Raw genomic sequence first — 19,272 nt, 5'->3', positions numbered from 1 at the left:
TTAATATTATGGCCCTATTAGCTTTTTTGTGTGAGATATAGCTAGCCCCGAAGCTTAGGGCTTGTGCAAATATTTTAAGGCACAATGCAAGCATTTTCACTCTTCTGCCCTCTAACTACCCTACTCTTACTGTAGTAATGCTTGCTGTTCAAATGTAACAGAGGGGAGAACCTTGCTGACTGGGGAAAATCCTATGCTGTCACTGTTTTATAATGGGATAAGCAATTTGTAGAGTGAGTAGGCATAGGCTTCAAATGTTGGAAAATCAGCTTGGGGTAGAAAATGCAGATTTGGGAGAGAGTATTTTGTAACTCTTCAAAATTTTGTGGACATCATGCTGGAATGGGAGGAGTTGTGATTCATGAATAAATTCATTAGCATTGTGCAGCAGGGGCACATTAAGGCTCTGCAGGCTGTGGCAGAAGGTGAACAGAGGTAGACATTCTGGGTCAGCCTGACTTTCTGTCCTTAACATATGCGGTAATGACAGAGACTGGGTAAGCACTGAGTACTTTTTACTTTTTAGCCAGTGCTGGCTTGCCACTGTTCTCCACCTCATAGGCACTTAGTTTCCAAGAAGGAACCATCCTTCACTGCTTTTCCCAGCTCCTTCTTTCTTTCCAGAATACTAATACTAATAATACAGTGGTACCTCAGGTTAAGAACTTAATTCATTCTGGAGGTCCGTTCTTAACCTGAAACTGTTCTTAACCTGAGGTACCACTTTAGCTAATGGGGCCTCCCACTGCCGCTACGCCGCCAGAGCATGATTTCTGTTCTTATCCTGAAGCAAAGTTCTTAACCCGAGGTACTATTTCTAGGTTAGCTGAGTCTGTAACCTGTAGCGTCTATAACCTGAAGCGCCTGTAACCTGAGGTACCACTGTAATTGCTTTTCAAATACATGTGGTAAAGATTCCTGAAAAAAGTGAACCCCACACAACTGTTTCCAAAAACCGTTTCCATTTCTCTGTATTTTGAAGCCAGAAAGTTGCAAAGTAGCAAAGACAGAAAGCAGACATATGGGGGTTCAGCTTGCCCACAGCAGGAGTCCTTGCCCCCACTCCTCCACAGCATTTGCCTTCCAATAATTATTTCCAAATTAACATATATATCCATATAAATGAACATATGCAACATTTTTGCCAATTGGTACCCTCTTGGTTTGCGCCCTGGATATTTGAGCACCTAGCAACCCTCCAGGGGGAGCGGCACAGTGATTTGCTTATGTGCCTGCTGTGCCTGCAAGCTCTTAGGCACCTCAGAGTCATTGGAATACAGCCATACCTTGGGTTGCGAATGCTGCGGGTTGCACGTTTTCGGGTTACAGACGCGCCAAACCCAGAAGTACTGGAACGGGTTACTTCTGGGTTTCGGCGCTTGCACATGTGCAGAAGCACTAAATCGCGCTTTGCACATGCGCAGAAGTGCCGAATCACGTCACACGCATGCACAGACACGGCGCTGCGGGTTGCGAACATGCCTCCCATACAGATCACGTTCGCAACCCAAGGTTCCACTGTATATGCAAACAAAACATCAAATCTGTGTCTTAGAATTCTTTATAGAATGCAGTGTAGTAGACAGATTGCACCCTAAATCTGGGGAAAAGTTGTTTCCAGATTTGTACAATTTATGACTTTTTCTAGTTAGGCCTTATGCAGATAAGGTAGCATTTGCTATATTGTGGGACTTCACTAGCTTGCTTCTCTTTCTCATTGTTTTGTCAAACTCTTTCTAGATTGGGCATATTTTGATCCCCACTCATTGGTTCTAAGAACTGTAGTGCAGGGCTGGATTCACATAAGAACTCTGCTTGCAGTTGATGCTTTTTTGTTGCTTATGGTAAATCTGTGTGATAAGGAGATGGCTATCCATGAGAGATATGGGAGCAGATGCTACGAATGGAGTGAATAATTCATATAGCCCTTTTGTCATGTGTAGGGTGGTAGTGGAAGCAGCTGACTAGAAGGATGGCCCATGTGAGTTAGCCCATAGATCCAGTGTTTGTGTGTGTTCCAACCCTTGTGGATTATCACACATTTGAAGTTTGGTCTTATTGTTGTTACCATTATTTTCAGATTGAGCTGCTAGATTTCAAGGGAGAGGATTTATTTGAGAATGGAGGCATCATCCGCAGAATCAAACAGAAAGGTGAAGGATACTCCAATCCCAACGAAGGAGCTGCTGTACAAAGTGAGTGTTGGTTTGCATGCAGGACTGCAAGGATGTTCATGTCAGTTGTTTGGAGCATTTGAAATCTAGGGGTACTTTGCTATCTCTGTTCATTACCAGCTCTTGTTCATAGAGGCAGAAATATGTGAACCAACTGCCCTGGCAAACATCAGCTCCAAAACCTGTCCTTCCAACCTAATAATAATAATAATAATAATAATAATAATAATAATAATACTTAGCTTTGTTTAGAGGATTCAAGTGTAATGTTTACAACAACCCTGTAAAGAAAATCAGTATTATTATTCCACTATACTGCAGATGAGCTGAGGCTGAGAGAGAGTAGCTTGTCAAAGGAGGCCTAATGAATCAAACCAGAGATTTTCTGATTTCACTGCTCAGTTGCTTAGCCACTGTGCTGAACCACCTTTCAACCATTAGTTTTTTCTCCTGATCTCATGTGCCCAGATTCATACAGCTACATTTCCCCATGTCACCCTATTTTCTAATATCTTCTTCTCAATTTTGCCTATTCCTTTTTTACCCTCCATCAGGTACATTCTTGAAACCTGACCCTTTTCATCTTTCTCTGCTTTGTTATCAGCTTGAAGTAGCCACTTACTTCATGGGGTTCATCCCCTGATTCTTCAGAATTCCATGTTTCTTCTGTTCTTGTCACAGCTGAAATTCAGTACAGATCAGAATGTGCACCTGCTTGCTGATGACCACGTAATGTTTCTTTTAAGGCTTTGACCTATTTAACAAAGACCCATCTAGAACTTTAAGCACTTTCAGTTACTTTCATCTGCCAGGGAACTGGCAGCTTCAGACAATTTGATTAACTCCATAGTTTTGCACACCCCATATTCTTGCAGGCTTTGATGAACATCTAATCTACCAAATATATGTTCCACATGAAGCTTCATTTTTCTCTCTGTTTACAAAAGCAATGGGGGTGTTGTTGTTTGAGAACTGTTCTTGTTTGAAAAGCTGAGTATTAACACTCAAGAGGCTTTGAAAAACAGTTGTGTTTTTGTTTTAGAATCTGTAACAAAGACCTTTCCTCTTCTGCTATCCAGTTCCTGCTTTCAGTTTAGAACACACTGATTCTTTTTTCTTGGTAAATCCAACTGAATAAGCACCAGGACTACTGGGTTCTGAGGGTGTAGCCCAGGGGTAGGGAGCCTGTGGCCCATCAGATGTCGCTGAACTACGGATCTTGACATCCCTAATGACTGGCCATGTTAGCTGGGAGTAATGGAATCCAACAACATCTGAAGAGCCACAGGTTCCTCACCCATGGCTTAATGGAAAATATTATAAAGCGAGGGCAGTTAGCTGCTGAGGGAAGGGTTTGCTGGTAGGTCACCTGAGTTCTGAGTCATAGTAATCCTTTTTCTGTCATAAGGACCCCTGTGGTAATGACTGCAAACCATCCTTAAATTCTACAGCTGTAAATTTTTGGCTGCAGGATTTCTAACTGATAAACAGAAGAAAGCTGGAAGGTGTAAAAAACGGATAATCCAGGCTTTAGTGTCCTCATTTACAGTGTTCAGATCCTGAAGTTCAGTAGTAGGGCACATGCTAGGCAAGCAGAAGGCCTCAGGTTCAGTCCCTGGTATCTGCAGGTAGGGCTAGGAAAGGTCCTTCCTGAAACCTTGGAGAGCGGCTATCAATCATTGTCAGCAGCACAGAACTATATAAACCAGCGATCTTACCTGGAATAAGACAGCTTGCTGTTCTGGACGCATAATTGTAATGATAGTGCTTTGGGACACACCATACAGCATCCTTTATCAATCTCAAAACCATGCTTTGTATATGATTATGATTGCAATCTCACATAGGTTTTTCTTCTGAACTCATTATGTAAGGCATGAAGTGGCAGGCACATTTGTGATAGGTATCTAAAACCAGGTAGCATATTGTCAGTTTTATGTTGCCTCTGAATCTTTTCTATCCTTTGGGAATAAGGCTACCTATTCTTCCTCCCTCCCCACATGGCTAAATCCCGGATGATTGAGGTTTACAGGAAATAGCTGTTGAAGTCTGTGGTTTATTTCAAGTTTAAAAACATGTCCAAAGGGGTTGTTGCAGGAACAGTAGGGTAGTTTAGTGGAGTCTTCCAAGAAGCTTCTTTCTAGCAAGCTGGAAGTTCCCAAGGGCTCTCCCTCCCTTCCTCTTGGTTGGAACATTCGTGCCAGACCACAACTCCCACATGAGAAAAACAAACCAACGAAACTTCATTGGTAAGCTGCAGACACCTTTTTTTAAGGTTGCTATTTGTATACTAATGAAGTACGTTTTACAGTTTATTATGCAACAAGTAATTTATCTGCCTAAGTAATACTTGCTTGTTGACATGGAATAAGAAAAGTTTTTGTAGTATGATCCGATGTGTGTACTCAAGTCCCACTGAGTTAGATTAGACTTCCTTGCAATAAAGTATGCCTACAGCAAAAGGCTTTTCAATTAGGAGTTCAACTCCCAATGAGAATTCTGAGTAGTCATGTTCAGAACTGAGTTGTAAATTTACTAGCAATTTGTTCTTTTCCTGATATTGAAGTAGTTCATTAATTCAGAGGTGTTTTCAGTATCTTATAGATTTAGTTGTGTGGTTCACGAAAATAACATGACTCTTAAACTAAAGCAGAGTTATTAAGAGACAGTAATACCAAAGTGCCCACCTTCCTGCCCCCAGTTGGTCCCCATACTGTCAGTAAAGCAGAAGTAGAGATGGGATGTTTTGAAGAAACTAAATTTATGTTTGCTACCTCTGTTTCTTGTTCCAGTAGATAAATGCCTCTGGATTGAGAGCCACATTTCAGACTCGTTGTCAGCTACTGTGAAGTGGAAATGTGCTGATAATTTGACTTGAATAGAGCAGGTTGGCAGAAAACCAGAAGAGTAGTTATGATTGCATTTAGAAGCCAGGCAGGTGGTAAAACCTCGACAACTGTGCTTTAACTGATAGTGTTTCTGCTCAGTTTTAGTAAAACCCAATATTAACTTGGGAGCTGATACAAAGATTCCTGGCAATTATATTACTGCTATAATTAGAATGGGAGGAAATATGCATGGAGCAGAAGTGAAGTCTTTGAGCTGGATTTTTGTAGACAGTGTTATTAGCTTGACTGATGGGGCATAATTCACATCTCTGCTTCCTAAAACACAGGCTGCAGTTGAATATTTGCATTCCAAGTTGTGTTACAGCCCCTCTGCTGTTTTAATCAGAGTACAAATTGCTGTCAGTGCACAGAGTTCATGTGCCAGCCACATTCAGAACACAGTGTTCTGTGCTCTTCAAAACAAAATTGCTCTAGGCACTGAGAGAACAATAAGTTAGCTCAGCAGCTGAAGTGATGTTCCCTGGTCTGGCTAGAGTTTCTGACTGTGTAATCCAAGTGTAATTCTATCCAAATGATCTGCTTTAGGCAGCACTTAAGTAACTTTGATAATCAAGTTGTGGAGTTTTTCTGATATCATGTTTATACAATTCATATGAAATCACTTCCTCTAATAGTGAATGGGGGTTGTCTAAAGTGTCTATCAACTTGGAAGCAAAAGAAAAGCACCCCAAAATAAGGGACATGTTTCTGTACAGTTAGGGGGTTTCCTGGGTATGCAGAAGTATAAAAGTTTGCAAATCTAAACCCTCCAAAAATGGCTTAGTGAGGACTTTCAAGGACTGAGGACATAGAGATAACAAAGTTCACACTGAATGAATCCCAAATACAGGAACTCAGGTTTTTTGCTGCTACTTTTTGCGCAGTGTATGATTGAGAGCAGCTAAGAGAAAGAATATTAGTACAGTGTGTCAGTTGGGGATAATGGGGGTGGGAGGAGTTGAGGACAGGTTGAGAGCCGTTGAGACATAGACCATGATCAGGCACATTGATCTCAGTGCAATAAATCATGATTTATTTGGGTGAAAATGAGCTGTGTGCCATGTGTTCCCTCCTTACTCTTTCCCTTGTGCACCCAGCTTTCACAAAGATTTCTTCCATTTCTTAAACTGAAATGATTTCCTGTGTCACTAGTTGGGTAATGGTAGTTTAACAAACTCTGGAAGGAGCTTATTTGGCTGAAGACTGTTACTTCTGAACCCAGCCACAGATTTTGCAATGTTGGTTGAAAAACAAAGGAAAACCTAGGAGGAGTTGATTGCATGGGTCTTTTCCACCCAATCACATCACCCATCTAAACTGAGCATCAGTTTGAGGAGGCCAAAGACTCCCATGTTGCTGGTGTATTTGGAATCCTTCCAAACACTCCCCAGCGACTTACCATAGGGAGCATACTTACACACTGCTGGGCAATACACTATATGTGAAAGAGTCATAAAAGAGGTCCTTAATCTCCAGAAATGCTATTTTATAATGTTTTAGTATTTATAAATCAGTTTTGCATTTTATAATTATATAATATTATGTGTCAGTTATATATTATACATTGGTACCTCAGGTTAAGTACTTAATTCGTTCTGGAGGTCTGTACTTAACCTGAAACTGTTCTTAACCTGAAGCACCACTTTAGCTAATGGGGCCTCCTGCTGCTGCCGCGCCGCCGGAGCACAATTTCTGTTCTCATCCTGAATCAAAGTACTTAACCCGAGGTAATATTTCTGGGTTAGCGGAGTCTGTAACCTGAAGCGTATGTAACCTGAGGTACCACTGTACTATAATGTATCATATGTTTATTATATTATTTTGGCTCAGTGACATAACACATGTTTTACATGTGAAAGGTTCAGTGTTGGCACCCCCAGGATAGGGACAGGTACATGTAGAGTTTGTCTGAGGCAGCTTAGCCTTCTGAAGTCTTGGGCAAGTGTACCTTGCTGTCCCCTACCCTCTGCATGCACCTGAGGAGGGCTGCATTGAATTGCAGGGGGTTGGACTAGATGACCCTTTGGATCTCTTCCAACTCCACAATTCTATGATTCTATGGCTGGGAAAGACTCCTGTCTGAAACCCCAGAGAGCTATTGCCAGTCACCGTAGGTAATTGCTTCAAGAGCTAGGTATCTTTAGCAGAAAGCAGGACAGAACTGAAGAGATTGCTACATAGGGAGAAAGTGAGGGATATACTTCTGTGCATATCACTAGGACTGAAGTGAAGTTCAGCCTTCAGAAATACCTAATATGATTTGTCTTTGTTCATGTTAATGAAGCTTATGATGGATGGTTGCAATACTGTTGCATTATGCCCTGCTGAGTTCTGGCATCTAGTTATGTTTTTGTTTCTGCATGGTGTTCATGCTTGATGATCAGCAGACATCTAGAAATCTTGATGTTTGCTTTCTATGCAAATGGTGGTCAAGGGAGAGGGTTGTTCTGGTTTCTTTTTATTATTATTTACATGAGAAACTTATTTTTTGGTTGAACATACAGTGCTGGCTTAGGGGCGAGGAGACCATAGGTTTAGAAGCATTAGGCAAAGAGGTGGAAGTGTGCCAGGATTGAAATTGTTTCTTCACAGCCTGTGTTCTTTGATTTGCTGCTCTCCAGTAGAAACCTGAGTAGAAAGTACAGTTCCTGTAGCCCTGTGTGTGATGAATGACTAACCATCTACAACTTAATGAAATATTGCTCTAAATTCAGAGACTGGCCTGCTGTTCACAGGGCTGGTTTTCCAGCTATTATGAATGTTCTGGAAAGAGGCACTAACAGTGCTGATCTCTCAGCTGTCTGCCCTCCACCTTATTCAGTGCACCAAGTACAATGTGAGCATTCCATTCCAAGTACAGTTTAAAGGATGAACCTTGTTGTTCCTTGCTTTTTGAAGAAACTTCAGAGATCTCTAGCTATCAGAAACACATAGCTATGTGAACCCTGACAATCAGCTGATTCACAGGGCTTTCATAGGTCCATGCATGTGACTTTACAGATGCCACCAATAAGCTCATGGTGGTGCCTGCAAATCTTCTTTAACTCAGCCATGTCTTTACCTGCCATCTTATATGGCATCTAGGGATAGGTTATCTCTGTTTCTTATTTTTCCAATCTTACATTCAGTTCTCCAGGTTTCTGTAATTATATTTTGAGATCAGCAGTTTCCTCTTTTAGGAAGAATAAAAGTTGGTATCTTTCATTTCATTCCCCTCTGCTGGTTTAGGAGAACACTTCATGCACCTGATGAAGTGGGTTCTGGGCTATGAACACCTATGCTGCAATAAATTTGTTCATCTTTAAGTTGTGCCACAGAACTGTTTGTTGCATATCTTTCAAGTCAGTTTTTTTAATATCTGAAAGTGAATGTGTTAGAACCTTGTTGTGTTCTAGCACTAAGTATCATGTAGTTCTCCTTTAAAGAAAACTTTGTAGCTCTTATTGCATGTGGCTAGCAGATACAGCTACAGTATAACAATATTTGCACACTTTGCAATAATCAATCTTAGATTTACAAGTCAGCATGTCAAAACTCAATATCTGGATCCAGCAGAGCTGCTTAGAAACCAGGAAGCAGACTAACCATTACGTGTTACTTTGTCCTTGTTCCAGAAAGGCACAGTTAGTCCTTATGGGAACATAGTGTTTTATACAGCACTTGTTCTTTCTTTCTTTCTTTCTTTCTTTCTTTCTTTCTTTCTTTCTTTCTTTCTTTCTTTCTTTCTGGGAGGCACTTATATATGCAAACAGATGTTCAGTCAGAATGTCCACATAGCTTTGTTAATCCAGGTAATATTTCTATTGTGCAAGTGTATTACTGTAATTTTACTATTTGACTTCGCTCCACAATCTGGCCCAGTCACAAACAGGAAGCATAAAGATTTACAAATGGATAGCAGTATGTAGTTATAACAGTGCAGCAACCTGTGGCCTGTGGTTCTACAGCAGTTATTGTTGCATGCTCTGCTTAGTAAGGGAAGGGAAGACAAGGCAAGACTGTCTAGTAGCCCTTCCTGGCTAAACAAGTCCTTGCTCTAAACTGAGCCCTTCATGACTCCAGTAAACACAGAGGATTTCTAGATTGCTGCACAGGGTCACAGAGGAAACTTTCCCTGCCAGCACTGGCGGAGGAAGAGGAGTGCGGGGGGAGTGCACCGCCCCCGGCAGCGCAATCCCAGTAGGGTGCCATTGCGGCTCCCCCCCCCATGCACGGTGGGTGCCATGCCCCTGCAGGTGCCATGCCACACTCCTGCGGGCGGTGCTCCACGCCCCCGGGACGCATGCCAGCCCCGCCCCCGCCCCCGCCTGCTCTCCACACCCCGGTGCCGGAGCATGAAGCTCCGCCACTGCCTGCCAGTGCCATGCAGGTGCCCTTGCATAGTATTTTCATGCTGGGGCAGAGTGCCAGTAGCTTTTGCAACACTGTTTCCCAGTTTAAATACAAAAACACCAGTTGCAAGCTCACTTCTATATCAGGAGCCTACTGCCCAGTGCCAGGAGCTGTGATGTCTATGCAATGGCTCTGAAAACTGGGCCACAACATGACTAAACTAATTTATTTGTAGAAAAACTTTTACTAGACTCTGAAAACTTCAAAGTCTGTAAAAATCATCTGAAGTACTCAACTCTGTTGGCTAAAGATCTCATTTTAGAAATGTATTTATATATTGATGTTTAATACATCACAGCAGTTTACAACAATATAAAGACATAAAACCAAACAATAAAATCAATGGAACAGAATAGAAAAAAATTCAGCAGGCATTTAAAAGATGGCACAGAAGTCTCCTGGTGAATTTCTATTGCAGAGAGTCATGGTCAATGTGGCTTTGGGGTTTATTTTGGGGCCCGAATGCTGACAAAAATGTGTTTTAGCCATGAAGTGCTTTAATGCCTGTCAAAATATTTGCAGTCAAACAGTGCTTTACAGTGCATTGTTGTTTTCTTTCTCATACAGTCCATCTGAAAGGATTCTGCGATGGCAGGATGTTTGATTGCAGAGATGTAGCATTCACTGTTGGGGAAGGAGAAGACCATGACATTCCCATTGGAATTGACAAAGCTCTGGAGAAGATGCAAAGGGGAGAAATTTGTATCCTACATATTGGAGCACAGTAAGAAACTTGAGATTTCTCCCGTCTCTCTCAATATTTTCGGTAGTTGGTGTGATAAAGCAGATATGTGGAGCCACCCTCTGAACACAGGTGTTGCTGCAGCTTATTGAGCTGGTGCTTGAGCAGGGCAGCTGTGAGGTTGATGCTGTGTGGATGTACTGACAGAGCCAATATTGCGCTCCTGTCAATGTTTTTACACAGCCACAACATCACCACCACCACCACCACCACCACCACCACCACCACCACACAGCTCTGTCCTGGTCCCATTCAGGTAAGCTGTAGCAGTGCTGGTTTGGGGAGGGCAACTCCACAGCTCTGCCTCACCATACTGACCACTACTGTCTGTCTCTTACATGCACACACTACACAGCTTCTACAGCATTCGACTCTAATGTAAGCAAAGATGCATTTAGACATTATTTTGCCACAGGTTCTGTGGCTGTGGCTCCAGTGTGCCAGAGTGTTTTGATTGCTGGATTTTGAACACACACAGTTACCCACAATGCAGAGCAGTCCTGTAGTTTTTTAAAAATAAAATACTGCTGTTTGATCAGCTTTCCTTCAAAGTAAGGTTACCAGATTTTTTTCAATGAATCCGGGGATACTTTTCAACTTCAATGGATTTTGTATGGGGACTGATTTGTAAATCCGAGGACTGTCCCCGGGAAACAGGGATGTCTGGTAACCTTATCTCAAAGCAGCTTCAATCTGAAAGGAAAACTTTACAGTTAAGCTCTGGTGTGAACGTTTGAGTGAGCTATTGCACATGTGTAGACAATAGCCTCGTGAATAGGAGTTGCAGGATATAGGCAAGAAACCAAACAGGTAAAGCACAATGGGTGTCGACATCACTGTCCCCTCTCAGGTATATACAGCAACATACAAATGCAAATTGAAATGCAAGGGAGGAAATTACCTTGCTGTGCTTTAAGCTACTAACACATGCATATTCTGTGTTAACCTTTGTCGCAAATGAGGCGATTAAAATATGTTAAAGCAAACCAATTGTGCATGTAAAGTGTTTGTGTTAAATGATTTCCTATCGTAATACAGCTCTTGCAATTAATAGTGCCAGAACTACATTCTATTGCTAGCTAATAGTAGGAATCTTACATATGTCCTCTGAGGTATTATCTCTCTTAAAACATAGAGTAACATAATTCACCTCTGGCAGATTTTAAGGGTTGGAGTAGAAAGAATTTAGGCAATAATTCCAAATATTATTATCTATTTATCCTTCTAAAGTTTAGTGTGATTATTAAAGATGCTAAGACATTTGTGAAAAATCTCATTACTGAAAAATAAATGCATGTTCCATTGAAGAAGGTATTAAAATTGAGTAGGAAGCAAGGTATATAATAGTATCTAATCTGAATACAAAGGAAGTAATGATAAGCCTAGTAATAGTGTGTACAATCTGTGTGTGTTGCCACAGATGAGTTACTTGGCCACTGGTTTCCTAGGCAACATCTGTTTTGTTTCCAGGGGCCGATGTGTAGCTACCCACTGTTATCTCCACGTGAGCGCAAATATTCAGAATGCTGAATTAAGTGCCTCATCCTATGCTGTTTTTGTTTAGTATTTTGTTTCCATGCTTTGTTTTAGATATGGATTTGGTGAAGCAGGGAAGCTTAAATTTGGCATAGGGCCAAATGCTGAACTTGTGTATGAAGTTACACTGAAAAGCTTTGAAAAGGTGAGAATGGGATTTTTTTGCAATTGTAAACAGCTATAACACACACACACACACACACACACACACACGGCTGACATTTACCTACAATATCTCTTTTGCAATGAAAACATTTAGGATGTCCTGTTCTCTCTCCCCCTCCCTGCCCCTGCATGTTTGTGACAAAGCTTGGTAAGGCAGATACGTCAACTAAGGTCACAGTGTTCTTGTGAATGTGTTTGTTTTATTGTTTTGGGTGGGGTCCAATACTTGTTCTGGGCTTGTTCCTTTTGTACTTCTTTTTTTTCCCTGGGCTGCAGACAAAAAAAATCATGTCCTGCCAAACAGCACTAAGAGGAGGGCAGGGCAGAATTGCCAAACAGGCTGTGCCCTCTTTGGGGTGCTGGAGAATGTACCCATCTCTGTACAGTATAGTAAAGGAACAAGATGTACATAAGGTGGAGCTGTGCTTTTATAGTCTGTACTGGGGAATGTTTGCAGGAGGAAGGCGTTGGTTTCTTCTCCACGCTTTCTACTCTTGAAAGGTTTGTAGAGGTTTCTCACACTTTCATGACTTTTTCATCCTATCACACTTCCCAAGACAGTGTTTGCAAAGAGATTTTTAGCAGAGCTATAATCATTTGTGAAGTGGGTCCCCAAGTTTAGGGCAGCATCCGCAGAATGCTATCTTCATTAAAGTGTCAGCCAGTACCTTTAATCCGGATTTCTCCTTAGTGGGAAAAATCTGATAAATATATTATTATGCATCTGCAGTCATTGCTGGTGTGGAACCTGTTAAGTGCTTTTGGGGTGGGGGAATAATTTGGCACATGTGTGGTGATGTTTCAGTGGGTAGCTTCCATTGCCACACTTCTGCTACCAGTTGCTCCCCACATGGAGCAGATTTGCACAAGCCTTGTAATAATCAAAACAAATGTGTGGTGCTGCTTACTGCTCTGAATGGAGGTGGGGAAATGTGTGTGCCAATATTTCTGTGAATTAAGACGATACCTCTCTCTTTGCCTTCTCCAACTAACATTCAATTTAAATGTAAAGGACCTGAGGATCTGTTCATGTTGCTGAGATGGAGAGGGGAATCAAGTCTGTCCTGAGTGTCATCTCACTATTTTTCCAATCCCCTCCAAGAGTCTCTTACAGCTGCACATAGCTATTGAAGATGATGGGTGGTGGGGAGGGGAGGGGAGGGGAGAAACAGCAGGAAGAGGCAAGCAGGAAGCCCCCCTCGCCACCTGTTACTTCACCCACCATCACACTCTGATCCCGCACAAGACACTCTTCATTGAACACTCATCCTGGTTTGTAGGGAGGTTAGATGACATTGACTATTTATTGAGTATTCATTCTGATTTGTTTGTGAGGAGGATAGATGATGTCACATCAAACAAGAGTAATCACACACTTTCCAGTACATGTTCCTGTCGCTTTTGCAGGGTTTGTTGTACAAGAGCTCCAAAACAAACTTATTTTTCTGGAATGTGATTGAATGTGACATTCCAAGTCTGGCAGCATCATTACAGAGGTTTGGGAAAATGACAAGAAGAGGTTCAGGAGACTCGCCTTTGAGGTGAAGTTGCTCATTAGTTGGAGAAGAGTGGGAAAGAGGAATTACCTTAAATTATAGAAAACTTGGCATAGGCCCCCCACACATTCAGAGCACTAAACATGCCTGGTTTGTTTCTATTATTACAGATATTGTGCAATTCTGCTAAATCAGAATTGTGCAAAACTAAAACTTTTTTTTAAGACTAAAACAATTGCTGTTTAATCCTGTAAGCTTGCTGGGGAAAAGAAAGAGATTGAGAGGAGGGACAAAAAAACTCACTCAGGATATTTTCTACCGATCTCTGCCCAGTGGTCTGCATGACAAGCAGCAAAATAGCAATGAATATAGTGAGTGAAGCCCTCACATGCCAAATGCGTGTGAAGAATAAATGGATTGGAACAACCTGTTTGCAAGACGTAGCCTTAATTTCAGTGCCGTAAATATTTAGTTACTCTGAAACTTGCTCTTGATTTCTTAAGCCAGATGTAGCTTACCTAGTACCCTCTATAGCTTGATGGTAGAGCATGTGCTTTCTGTGCAGAAGACCCCAGATTCAATCCCCAACTGGGAGAGACGCCTGTTGGAATCCGGAGAGCCACTGCCTGTCAGTGTTGGTAATACTGAGTTAAATGGACACAATGACCTGACCCAGCATAAGGCAGCTTCCTGGGTTACCCTTTGTGTATAATACCCTCTGTTCCTTCCTACCCACTGATCCCATTGCTAACACTACTGCATTACATGAAATAATATGTTCAAATAATGTCAAAGTTGGAAATAGTGAGATTCTGTGAAGTTTACCGTGTCTCGGGGTCTGAAGACAATTTCTAAGAAAGAAGCAGGGTTTGTTGTCCTTATAATTACCTAATTATTGCTATACATGTTTGCTTTCAGGCCAAAGAATCCTGGGAGATGGACACCAAAGAGAAATTAGAGCAGGCTGGCATCGTCAAAGAGAAAGGGACTGTGTACTTCAAGGTCTGTGTCAACATGTCTAGAAATAGTAGCATCAATAATTGGAATTTCTTCTGATAAATGCCCTGTAGTTTAATTGCCAATGATGACATTTTCGGAAGCACTGTGGCTCTCAAGCAACCCTAATGATGCCTCTTTTCCACCTCAGCTTCTCATTCCAAAGGTGGAATTGCCTGTAAGCTGGACTGACGCTGGGAGTGGAGATGGCATGAAATATATTGGCGGTGGTTTGGAGGGTTTCTGAAATATTCTTTCTAGGCACATGGTAGTCTTGGCAGAATGTGACAGCACCCAGACTATATGACACTACTGCTTGCCAATACTCTCCTGACTTCCACACTTTCGGTTCCCATTGAAACTGTTCCCACCTAGCCCTTCTGTATTGCTTCCTTCTTCTCATTCTGTTGCTGTTGAAATTATAACAAATTTCATAGTCAAATATATTTCACATTCATTCCCATTCATAATCTGATCTTCTTTACCCCATGCTAGGAAGGCAAGTACCTACAGGCAATGATTCAATACGGGAAGATTGTATCCTGGTTAGAAATGGAATATGGCTTATCAGAAAGGGAATCTAAAGCTTCAGAATCGTTGTTGTTGGCAGCCTTCCTCAACCTCGCCATGTGCAACTTGAAGTTGCGGGAGTATACGAAAGCTATTGAGTATTGCAATAAGGTAAAGAGACATTTGGCCATGTGGGGTTTGGGAGGCCATTGGTGGTGGGTGGTGGTCATATCCTGCCTTATATCTCTCTCAAACAACCTTTGACCCTGATTCTTTTAACATATTAGAGACAAATGCCAAATTATCTTTTAAAAAGCTTGAAAAGGCAACAAACTACTATCTGATAGATTTAGAAATAGACCTTACTTTATAAAAACTCCTGTGCTGATGGATTGTTGTGGCCATTGCCTGCAGAATACAACAGTTCTGTGGCATCTTGGAAGCAAAGTGCAAATATATGCAAAGAGTTAAGTTTAACAAATCCATTAGATGTTTAGTCCCTGTACTGTACCGTTTACACTGAGAGGAATGATTCCTCATTATGGCTGTGATTCTATACCCACTTACCTGAGAGCAAGCCACATTGAACTCGGTGACATTTATTTGTTTGTTTATTGACATTTGTAAAAAAAAAAATGAGTGAAAGAAAGCACAAAGCAAAGGCAAATAAAAATGTAAAAAAGACAGGACATGTATAGGATTTCACTGTGAATATTCTGACTTCTCTACAATTTGTTCATGATCATTACAGGAGTAGGGCTGTCCTTTCTAGAATGTCCCTTTTGACTACAGAGAACATGAGTAGTAAACTGAGTTGGGAAGAACTGCATATGATCCTTAATGTATGATTCTTTAACTGAACACAATGCAGGCAACAACCATTTTGCGCATGTTCAAAGCATGCACAACCATGCACACATGCATCTCTGCAAACCCGGAAGTGGCAGGGAAAGCAGGTGGGGTGAACTTATATGCACCCCGACGTAGCATGCAATGACCCAGAACACAACCCCTGCACAAATTGGGGGTTGCTATTGCAAGAACTTTCTTAGGCAACACCTTCAGGTGTACATGTAATACACGAACTATGACAGCATCTCGAAGCAAATTTTTAGGGGTGCCGTGAAACAGGGGCCTTTTCAGTTTTAATGTCAGTCTCATAATAGCTACAATTCCATAAGTTTATTCTTTAATACTGTCGTGTTGTTACAGCAGGGTTTATCTGCATTGCATACTGTTTTCCATCAGTTAAGCATGCATAGGTATTATTTTAGAACGGGCCACATTCTGGGTTTGGCTAGAAGTCTGCAGAATGGAACTGCTATTATGTGCTTTAGGTCTCTGAATGCAGCACACAGCTAGAATGAAGTGTTAAAAAATGAGCCAGAACATTTAAATTAGTAAAATAATTATGCAAACGTAAGGCATGTGCTTACGGGTACAACTATAAATATCTGGGGTTTGTGAGTCATCATCTAAACATTGCCTGTAAGCTCTCTTTTGGGCCTCTGTTTGGAAGCTTTAAGCATAATATCCGTTTGCATTTAGTCACTGTATCATATTACTCTTTTTTGAATGTTCTATTTGTAGTTGAAGATGACTTGTCATCTACAACATACACATTTCCAACTAGTTTTGGAGACAAATCCATTTTGTAGATCAGTGGAGAGATTTCCACCATTTTAGTGCCAGGATGTTTGAGAAAATTACCTTGTTGGGTTTAAAATTCTATGCTTGATTCAATAATATTGAAGCTCTTGTTTTTACATCAGTAACTGAGGCACCATAGAAGCATCTGATAAAAACATCTGGCATCTGGATTTGGATTTTTGTTTAAGAAGTTCAAATGCCAAAATCTCAGGGTATGCAGCAGATATATAGTACGTGAGGTTTAATTGTTACATCACTATTTTTTTTTTAAAAAACATCTTTTGTTACTAAGGTCAATAAATAAGCTGTATGTCCAGAAACTCAGCTTTATCATTTTGATATGTCTAGTGTGGCTCTCAAGATTATTATGTACAAGCACTTCAGCATGCGTTGACAACTTCCCCTGCCCCTTCTGCAGCTCTGCCCCCCTCCCCACATGGTATGCCATTCTGCTGCAGGTTTTATTAGGGATGAAGTGCTGTATGTGGTGGTGGAGTAATTCTCTCTCCCCTACACTCACATGTGCACATAGAAATGCATTCTGTGGATGCACAGTAATCTTTGGATGACACCAGTTGGTCATATAAGAGACATTAAAATAAAAGGATATGCCTTGTACTGCTTGCATTTTAAGGGTTGAAGTCATTTTTCTAGAATATTACCTATTCCTGTGTCAGTGACTCATGTCCTTGCTCTTGAGCACTTAACAGCCCTCTTTTTCATTGGACTTGGCAGAATCAGGCTTTTCTAGAAAACCATGTGACTGGGGGGAAAATGTTCCTCTCTTATTTTCCATAAATAGAAGTTGAGAATCTAGGTTATCCTGCCTCTATAAGGCAGTCCTGGTCACAGCTGTATGATTCTATATGCGGTTGTTGTTGTTTTTCTATTGTTGTCAACCTTAATTAAAACAAAAGCTGTAATAACACCTCAGCACAGGACTTTATGTCCACCATACATACTCAGTTTTTTTAAAAAATAATTTTTATTATTTTTTGAAGTTTTGTTTTCTACAGATCAGTTTCATTTGTTCTGAGACGTTAGTGTTGCATGCACTGTTGGGTTGGAAAGAAAAGAGGAGAAGAGTGCATGGGGTGGGCAATGCTTCTATTCTCCTACTTAGTGTATGTGTGGGATTTTGTGTCAGTGTCACTTGTGTGGGTTCTCTTTCTATTTGCTTGTTATGTTTCCTTGGTGGTGAGAGAGGTTGGGGTGGCCTAGAGTGTGTGGTTGGTTGTCTTGGGTTGGCTGTAGTGAGGTTTGTTTATGTGTATGAGGGGGTGGGTTTTTTGGGTCAGGTTAGTCATGTTGAGCAGACATACTCAGTTGACACATTTTCTTTCTGTCCCACATCCTTTCTTGAGTCCTGTTTTCCTCATTCTTGTTGTCTCTTGTCTGTGGAATCATTTTAGCTATGTTAAATGTGTGGATGTATGTTTGCAGGCATTAGCACTGGACCAGCTCAACGAAAAGGGCTTGTACAGAAGAGGAGAAGCACGACTACTCATGAATGAATTTGAATTGGCAAAGTGTGACTTTGAGAGAGTGCTAGAAGTGAATCCACAAAACAAGGCAGCCAGGTCACAAATCACTGTGTGTCAGAAGAAGACAAAGGAGCACAATGAACGTGACCGAAAAATATATGCCAACATGTTCAAGAAATTCGCAGAGAGAGATGCAAAGGTTTGCACCATGCCAATATGGCCTCCTTCCAACCTCTGTCCAACTTTAACTGTGCCAAAATACCGAGGGGGTATGGTATATAATTATACAGAAATATTAACAATGCATTGCGTGGCATTCCACGAAGCTTTATTTGGCATAGACCCAGTGAAATTAATGGACCTGACTTAGTCATGTTCATTAATTACAGTGTGTCTACTCTGAATAAAACTTAGTGGAATACCACCCAGTATAGATTCCACAGGTGGTGGTGGTGGGGGATTCTTAGAATTCTCTTCTTGGGGGGAAATTAAGGTGATTTGGCAGCACATGGAGGAGGTGGCTCAGAGTCTCAGGGACATCTTCCAGCATCCCACCACAGAGAGGTTTTTCCCCCTTTGTTTACAGAGGGGTATTCAGTCCTATGATGAATGCTCATTTGGGGCACAAAAAATAGCACAAATGAGGAGACACTTAAGTCAGATTGTAGACACTCAGCCGTGAGCCCATCGTTGAATAATTTTCAGATTACCAATTCAGGTAGGTAGCCGTGATGGTCTGACGCAGTCAAAATAAAGAAGAAAATTAAAAAATTGTCCAGTAGCACCTTAGAGACCAACTAAGTTTGTCTCTAAGGTGCTACTAGACAATTTTTTAATTTATTTCAGATTACCGTTCAGTGGCACCTTAACTATATAGCTCATCCAGGCTAATAGGCTTTGAAATTCTCTATTTCCTTATAGAGGTGCATGTGTGAAGCTTCTGAATCACAACCAACATCTGTATGCATACAATATTGTAAGCTCCAGATGCATTTTCATTTTGTGACAAACGATTTTTATAATCTGAAAGTTTTCCAGAAACCCTTACAACTGCTAGCAAAGACTAATAATGAAATGAATGCATTCATCATATTCCTTTTCTTATCTCTAGCAGTAGAGGTAGTTCTTTCTGTTCACCTCTGTGTATCAGAGATGACTTCAGATAAAATCTAGAATGTTTTGTAAGCATTGAGGATTCACCTGCTTCTACCATTTCACAGTTCCTCGTACACTCAGAGT

General features: G+C 41.2%; 1 protein-coding gene across 8 annotated transcripts in view; it reads left to right on the top strand.

Annotated features, from left to right (window-relative positions):
• FKBP5 (FKBP prolyl isomerase 5) overlaps positions 1-19,272 on the top strand; it is a 52,492-nt gene that overhangs the window by 24,253 nt on the left and 8,967 nt on the right. For all 8 annotated transcript variants that reach the window (XR_014549112.1, XR_014549113.1, XM_083617893.1 and 5 more), the window contains exons 5-10: positions 2,081-2,195; positions 10,022-10,178; positions 11,787-11,877; positions 14,312-14,395; positions 14,885-15,070; positions 17,993-18,232. Coding sequence is in view for 6 of the 8 variants with exons in the window: in XM_083617893.1 (XP_083474019.1) it covers positions 2,081-2,195; positions 10,022-10,178; positions 11,787-11,877; positions 14,312-14,395; positions 14,885-15,070; positions 17,993-18,232 (873 nt within the window). In the remaining 2 variants the exon portion in view is untranslated. The remainder of the gene's footprint in view (positions 1-2,080; positions 2,196-10,021; positions 10,179-11,786; positions 11,878-14,311; positions 14,396-14,884; positions 15,071-17,992; positions 18,233-19,272) is intronic.

The sequence above is a fragment of the Podarcis filfolensis genome (assembly GCF_964270895.1).
Source record: "Podarcis filfolensis genome assembly, chromosome: 6".
Classification (NCBI taxonomy): Eukaryota; Metazoa; Chordata; class Lepidosauria; order Squamata; family Lacertidae; genus Podarcis; species Podarcis filfolensis.
Note: the sequence above shows the minus strand (reverse complement) of the source record. Positions and strands in the feature narration are given on the sequence as shown.